General features: G+C 30.7%; 1 protein-coding gene across 5 annotated transcripts; it reads left to right on the top strand.

Moving 5' to 3' along the window:
• The first annotated feature begins 1,147 nt into the window (after window positions 1–1,147).
• Window positions 1,148–7,536, top strand: LOC118444868 (cytosolic 10-formyltetrahydrofolate dehydrogenase). Of its 5 annotated transcripts, XM_035873579.2 has the most exons (9): window positions 1,190–1,221; window positions 1,316–1,372; window positions 1,777–1,834; window positions 2,275–2,416; window positions 2,582–2,816; window positions 3,389–4,065; window positions 4,237–4,651; window positions 4,731–5,389; window positions 5,466–7,535. In XM_035873579.2, the coding sequence occupies exons 4-9, from the start codon at window positions 2,281–2,283 to the stop codon at window positions 6,041–6,043; spliced, it is 2,700 nt and encodes an 899-aa protein (XP_035729472.2). In that variant the 5' UTR covers window positions 1,190–1,221; window positions 1,316–1,372; window positions 1,777–1,834; window positions 2,275–2,280; the 3' UTR covers window positions 6,044–7,535. The 5 variants fall into 5 exon arrangements, with proteins under 5 accessions (XP_035729473.2, XP_035729471.2, XP_035729472.2 ...); XM_035873578.2 differs by lacking the exon at window positions 1,316–1,372 and having other exon boundaries at window positions 1,158–1,221; XM_085658411.1 differs by lacking the exon at window positions 1,777–1,834 and having other exon boundaries at window positions 1,200–1,221; window positions 5,466–7,536.
• Window positions 7,537–7,784: the final 248 nt, after the last annotated feature.

The following is a 7,784-nucleotide window of genomic DNA, read 5'->3' as shown; positions in this document are numbered from 1 at the left end:
AAATAATGCCCACAAATATATATATATATACATATATATTTATTATTGCTCAAAGTTAATTGTTTATTATTTTTTACAGATTTTATTATACATAAATAAAATATCTTGAATATATATACACGCTAAAACTTTTAAATATAAACAAAATTACACTTCTTATATTTTAATAGATTACAGGAAAAAATAAACATAAATGTCTTCAGTAGTCCCTATTTATTTATAAAATATATTATGAATAACTTGAAAAAAAGTAACGGAGAAATATCAAATTCTTTGACAAGACATATCAATAATTAAATCGTACGAAATTTTACAAATCTGTGACCTTAATTCGTTGAACATGCATTTTGTAAACACCTTATCGTTGATCTATGACCAATAGATACTAGGAAATCTTTTTAATGAACTGGATTATTCTAGATTTTGTTGAACTAATAATTATAAAAGTTTCATGAAGATGTACTCTTCAAAAAGGAAAAGAAAGCATAGATAAGTTTTAATGTACTGCTTAAATGATTATATATATTAAAAGACACATCAATTTTCCTTTCAAATTTCTTTTCGTAGAATTTTTAAAAACATCAAGTGATTTTTCATTAAATAAAAACATAATGAATTTATCTCGAAACGTATTTTTATCTAAATCTACGATCATTGATAAATTCGAAGATTAATAAAATAAAATCTGTCGTGATAAAATAAAATCTATCTCGAAACGTATCTTTATCTAAATCTACGATCATTAATCAATTTGAAGATTAATGAAATAAAAACTTTAATTTTTTTTTATTACACGTACGACATATGTATAGTATGATACATAAATTCTTTTATTTTTTTTTTGCGCATATTTTTCTTTCATTTTTCATATCATTTAATGATAAAATTTATCAACGATTATCAAAAGTGAGATTAACATAAATAAATACATTCATATAAAATATGTATATCAATGCGTTACAATCAACATGTAATCTTCCGTTATAGTTGCCAATACATCATCTATAGCTTTTTTAATTTGTAGAAATGACAAGCTAAAAGTGTCTTTCTCGATAACGTGTACTATGTGAAAAGTCTTTTAAACACTAAAAGAAATCAAGAAAAAAATGACATGGAGTTCTTGACCCTCGCGAAGAGCGATATCGACGGGTTATATAAACCTTGTTCGTTTTTCCCTTCGAATCAGTTTAACGTTGCAACGGATAGGAGGTCGATGTTCAAGTGAGTACGCGTGTAAAGCGAGTTTTACGCGGTGAATACATTTGCGATCTGAGCTATCATTTATAATAAAATAAAAATCAATCATTTATTAAAGATTATTCCAATGTTAACCTTCGCAAATCTTCGCTTTTGGCGCACATTCGTAAATATCGTAAGTCAATCTTTAAATCTTTTTTTCTTTTTTTTTTCAACCCGTTGAAATTTCTTTTAATTAAATAGTCCAACAATTTCGTTGTAGAGAATTTTTATAATAATTTTTTATTTATTTATTATGTATTTCCGAAAGACGGAGAAAATATGTATTATTCATTCTTGAGTATTGTAGAAACGAATGATATTTAGGTTCATTTAACTTATATACATGCGATTAATAACTAATGCGAATAAAGGTGAGATATATATAAGTAAACTAATCTTGATATAGACATTAAACACGTATGTAGATATATACTTAATTAAAAAAATGTATATAATATATAATACTATCGTGAATAATAATATAACTCGCTTTCTTTCTTAACTATTTAAAAAGAAACGTACCGTTAATTTTTGCAGCTTGCATAAAAGTACTATCAAAGATCTCTCAATATTATACCACGCTGTAGATAAATAGGTACGTATTTTGGTTTAAGGTTTAAGAAACAAAAAAGAAAGGGAAAGGAAAAAAATTTGCACGCTTCGTTCTATTCACGTTACATACTAACAAAAAATTGTTCGCATATGATTTAAACAATTGTATCATTTAATCGATATCTTTATCTTAGTTGACTCATACAAAAGAATCAGGTATTTAGTGAGTAACCCCTACTCAAATTCTATTTGATATCTGAGATAACAATATGTAATAAAAGAGCATGTAATTTGAATCCCACATCCATTGCTTTTAACTTTTCCGTCGAAAAACATAAACATTGTAATCTTATCGTCGCATATAATAAGCTGTAAGTAAGGATCACGTATTGATAATAACATTTATTATAAACATTTTACTAAAAGATATCTCGAACAAAGAAATTCCATTATAATTTCAAGATATATTATTTGTAAATATAGGCGACAATGCCAGAACTGAAGGTAGCGATTATCGGTCAGAGCTCGTTCGCAGCCGAAGTTTACAAATTATTAAGACAAAATGGTCATCAAATTACCGGAATCTTTACGATACCTGATAAAGGAAATCGAGAGGATCCATTAGGTATATAAGATTAGATCTAATCATTTTTTACTCTTAACTTTATATTCTACAATGGATTTAAAAGCAGAAAATATTATAAATTTTATAACAAATTTATGAAGTATTAAAATATTTCTTGAAGAAAACCTTTTATATTTTTTTCCCTTTTTTTTTTTATAATTGTAGCAATTGCTGCCAAGGCTGATAACACACCTGTTTTTAAAATAAAATCCTGGAGAAATAAAGGTGTAACTCTACCCGAAGTACTCAAGATATATAAGAGTATCGATGTTGACCTAAACGTACTTCCTTTCTGCAGTCAGTTCATACCAATGGAAGTTATCAATCATCCTCGTCATCGTAGCATATGTTATCATCCATCATTATTACCTAGACACCGAGGAGCGAGTTCTATCAGTTGGTAAGATTAAAATTCTTTTCATATAATTTATACAAAATATTTTTCAATAAGATACATATAATTATGTAAAGAGAAGTATTTAACTATGATCCGTTAATCTATGAGATGAATTGTGATACTTTAAAATAATGCGAAATGAGTTTGTGACATATTTTCTTTATTACAATACCGTATAATTTATTTTCTTACAAAAGACACCAAATCTATATATTTTTTTAAAGATTTTCGTTTAAGAAATTTTTCATGTTTAGATCGAGACTAAAACATCGTGTTAAAGTAGAGAATTGAAATCTTAAAAGAAAGGCACTTGCATAGCGGAACCGGTTTGGTTCAGATTGCGTCAAGATCGTTTCTTTCTCTTTATTACTTTCTCGTGTTTATGTGTAGTTTATGTGTAGATAATATTAGAGACATAAATTTACCAGACGATTGCGTTCAATGGCTCACCATCCGAAGTTGAAATTTCATAATAAACTGAGAAGATATGATACCGTCAAGAGCTCGTAATAGAACGTTATTTTGTCATTCATCTTTTTCTTGTAATGTTTATATAATTTCAATATTTTTAATAGGACCCTGATCGAAGGTGACGAGAGAGCAGGATTTTCAGTATTCTGGGCGGATGATGGTCTGGACACAGGACCGATATTGCTTCAAAAATCGTGCAAAGTTGAATCAAACGATACGTTGGATACTTTGTATAATAATTATTTGTATCCTGAAGGTATCAAAGCTATGGTCGAGGCTGTAGATCTAGTAGCGAAAGGCACTGCCCCTGTGATACCACAACCAACAGAAGGTGCGACCTACGATCCCCTGTTAAATAAAAAAGAACTTCAAAAGATCGATTGGTCAAAACCCGCGAAAGGAATTCACAATTTCATTCGTGGCCTTGATAGTACACCAGGTGCTTGGACTCTTATTAACAATGAAGAAGTACGTTTGTACGGTTCGACCCTCTGGAATGGAACTTTACCGAAAGTTGAAAGTGAAGTCGACGTTGATGATCGAACGGGAAGTATTCATGATGGTGGTCTTTTGATCAAAACAGTCGATGGTAATTTTGTTAACATCGAAAGGATCAAGATTGGTTCTAGGACCGTTCACGCTAGTAAATATGGTAAAAGTCAAGAAAACGATACGGTGGAATTGACCAATGAAGAATTGAAGAGTAAAGATGTCATACAGCGAATTTGGCAAGACATACTTAAAATAGACATCAAAGATGATACAGATTTTTTCGCCTCTGGTAAGATATCGTTGTTTTTTTTTTTTTTTACTTTAGGACGACATATTTCTAAATTATTGAAAACTTTGTAAATATCTCATAAGCTTATACATTGTTTATTGTCTTACTGGAAACTGATAGAAGTAGTAAATGTAATAATAGCCAATACATTGATAATTCGTTTGTGTATAGGTGCTGGAAGTATGGACGTTGTTAGATTAGTCGAAGAGATCAAAGAGAGTTTAGGGGTAGTTTTGCAAAATATCGACGTCTTTATGGCGCCTATTTTCACGCAATTCGTAGGGATTGTTATTTTGGCCGCACGTGGTAATGCGGCAGCCAAAGACATCAAATATGATGCTGTAGAAATACGAGCTAACAACATAGACTTGAAATTCCCAAGGCAGCTCTTCATAAATGGAGAATTTGTTAATGGACATGATAAACCGATCGATACGATTAATCCACACGACGAGAGCATTATTTGTAGCGTAGAAAGTGCATCGGTAGAAGATATTGATCGTGCTGTGAAAGCTGCAAAGCAAGCTTTTGAGGAAGGTGAATGGAGTAAGATCAGTGCTAGGGAACGTGGAGCATTATTATTTAAGTGAGTGTTCATTGAGTTATCTAAATTATTGTTAAATATTGCTATAAGAAAGTTCTCAATAGAATATGATTTTCTTTAGACTAGCTGATTTGATGGAACAACATAAAGAAGAATTGGCAACCATAGAAACATTAGATTCTGGTGCAGTATACACCTTAGCCTTGAAGACACATATAGGCATGTCCATTGAAACTTGGAGATATTTTGCTGGTTGGTGTGATAAGATACAAGGCTCGACTATTCCTATATCGCATGCCAGACCAAATAGAAATCTAACGTTTACGCGAAAGGAACCGATAGGTGTATGTGGACTGGTAACGCCATGGAACTATCCTTTAATGATGCTTTCATGGAAAATGGCAGCTTGTTTGGCAGCTGGTAATACGGTCGTGATGAAACCAGCTCAAGCTTCACCGTTGACAGCGTTGAAATTTGCCGAACTCAGCGCACTAGCTGGTATTCCTCCTGGTGTCATAAACATCGTTCCAGGTAATGGCACTGTGACTGGTAACGCAGTAGTCAATCATCCACTTATCAGAAAGCTTGGTTTTACTGGTTCCACGGAAATTGGCAAGACGATTATGAGATCATGCGCCGAAAGTAATTTGAAGAAGGTCTCATTAGAACTAGGTGGTAAAAGTCCTTTAGTTATCTTCGAGGATGCTGATCTTCAACAGGCTGTGAAGATAGGAATGAGTAGTGTATTTTTTAACAAGGGTGAAAATTGTATTGCCGCTGGTACGTATGACGAAGTACGAATGATATTCTTTGTAATCACATTGTCACAATTTATTTCTTTTTATTTATTATACAGGCCGTATTTTCGTCGAAGAAACTATTCACGATGAGTTTGTCAAAAAAATAATCGAAGAAACGAAAAAAATTTCCGTAGGTAATCCTTTGGATCGAAGTACGGCTCACGGGCCACAAAATCATAAAAATCATCTTGATAAGCTTTTGAAATACGTCAAATATGGGATCGAAGAAGGTGCTAAATTGGTTTATGGTGGTAAACGTATAGAACGTCCCGGATGGTATTTCGAACCGACGGTTTTTACCAATGTTGAAGATCATATGTACATAGCCAAGGAAGAATCTTTTGGTCCAGTCATGGTGATCTCAAAATTTAATTCTAAGAATATGGATGATATTATAAGAAGGGCGAACAATACCGAATATGGTTTAGCATCTGGAGTACTCACTAAAGATATTGCTAGAGCCTTGAGATTTGCAGAAAAGATCGAAGCTGGTACTGTATTCATAAATACATATAATAAAACAGACGTGGCAGCACCCTTCGGTGGTTTCAAAATGTCAGGATTTGGAAAGGATCTTGGGCAGGAAGCACTCAACGAATATCTTAAAACTAAAACCGTAACGATTGAGTATTAGGTAGACTATGTAATAGATAATATAAATGTGTCATTTGAAAACTTCACGGTTTTTTTATAATATATAAATTTAATTTTTTAAGTGAAACACATTTTAAAGAAAAGAAAAATATAAGCCGCGAACTTTTCAAATGATTCATATTTCTCCCTAGAGTCCACTGAATTATATTGTTAAAAATTACGGTATTTTTTAGATTCTAAATTAATTCATAATATAAACTGACGTGTAAGCATTATTTTAATTTTCTTTTTATCGACTCGTCTATCGTGTTCAACTTTGACAAAACGATATTTAGGGTTAAAACGATATGATAATTCACGTTAAAAGAACACCGCGTAGATGAAAAATGATCTACACGAGGGATCTCGCTCCCACGCATATGTGATATATAAACAGTTTTTGCTCTGACCCTAGCGCAGCCTCTGTCGAAATCCCAGATGCTTCAACGTCGTTTTTTCGTTTGAAGATAAGTGTGCTTCATCTTCGTTATAATACTCCATGCATTATATCGTCTTCGAATCGGATATTCTTTTATTTTGCGTCTTTTATCGTTCATCTTTATTTTTGTAATTTATCTTTGTTAACAAATCGTTGATAAAAAATAATAGATAATAACAATTTACCCTTAATATTTCTTTTAAAAAATAAAATAGACGAAGTATTATTATTAAAATTTAATGAATTTTTATACTTTGCAGATTGATTAAAAAATGAGAAACATTAAATTCACTTTAATGGAACTAGAAACTTTGATTTATAATTAATTAATTTAATGATTTATAAAACATATATATATATATATATATATATATATATATATATGTATATTATTATATCTGAAAAGTCTTTATTCGAAAACAAATCTCTGCTTACAAAAGTATGCACGTAAATAGGTGTGTACGGTCAACAATTCTCCAACGAACGACACAGAGAGGTACAGCTGTTCCCATAAACATTCCGAATACCCCACCTCGTTTTCTGCGCCTTTTCTTTCTTTTGCATGGCCTACCTTGAAGCATGAAGCGCATTGCAAAACGCAACCCTTTCGTCATTTGCTAAAGAAATCCACCCTTTTCTTCTCCTTTGTTGCTTCTCGTTAGAAACGTAAACGTTAAACGTTTTTTATTTATAATATATAAATATAGAGTATGGCAGAAGCGGGGTGTTCGAAGGTAGAAGTAAGAATCCCTATGTAAGCCAAAAGTTCTCTATGTGATTTAACAATCAATTATTCCTTTTCGAAACTTTTTAAAGTAATTTTTTTTTAGATCGTAAAACTACAAGTCTAATTATAATCCTTAAAAGTCTCAAAAACGTGTAATTGATTTTTAAAATCAGCTAGAAACTTCTTAAGTACAATGTATATAAAACAAATATTTTCTTTTAATAAGGAAGAAAAATAGGAGATCCTTTTATTTTATTTTTTATATTCTGTTCCAATTATATTTTTTATAAACGTATATTTTGTTTAACACGATGTCTCATACTTTTCATACTATTCTTATCATATTTTTTACTTCTATAAAGGTATTTTTTCTAACAAAAGAATTTTTTGTATACGTCAAATAAAAAAAATTTTATTTATTAGATAATATTATCTTAACAGTATCAGCAACAATTTGCCATTCATACTCATCTCGATAAATATCTTATAATAATTAATAGAATATTTAACTTTGAAATAGGTATATATATGTATTACTTATTAAGTTTTTATATTATGTAGGATGTATAAGGATTA

This window comes from Vespa mandarinia, chromosome 1 (genome assembly GCF_050613455.1).
Source record: "Vespa mandarinia isolate Hongniang chromosome 1, ASM5061345v1, whole genome shotgun sequence".
Taxonomy (NCBI): domain Eukaryota; kingdom Metazoa; phylum Arthropoda; class Insecta; order Hymenoptera; family Vespidae; genus Vespa; species Vespa mandarinia.
This window is presented reverse-complemented; position numbering and strand designations above follow the sequence as displayed.

Bases quoted from the DNA above. Each gene is read 5' to 3' on its own strand.
- LOC118444868 (XM_085658411.1), top strand. From the start codon at position 1,325: ATGTTAACCTTCGCAAATCTTCGCTTTTGGCGCACATTCGTAAATATC. The intron at 2,817-3,388 runs GTAAGATTAAAA...TATTTTTAATAG, and splicing joins GGAGCGAGTTCTATCAGTTG to GACCCTGATCGAAGGTGACG. The intron at 4,066-4,236 runs GTAAGATATCGT...GTTTGTGTATAG, and splicing joins TACAGATTTTTTCGCCTCTG to GTGCTGGAAGTATGGACGTT.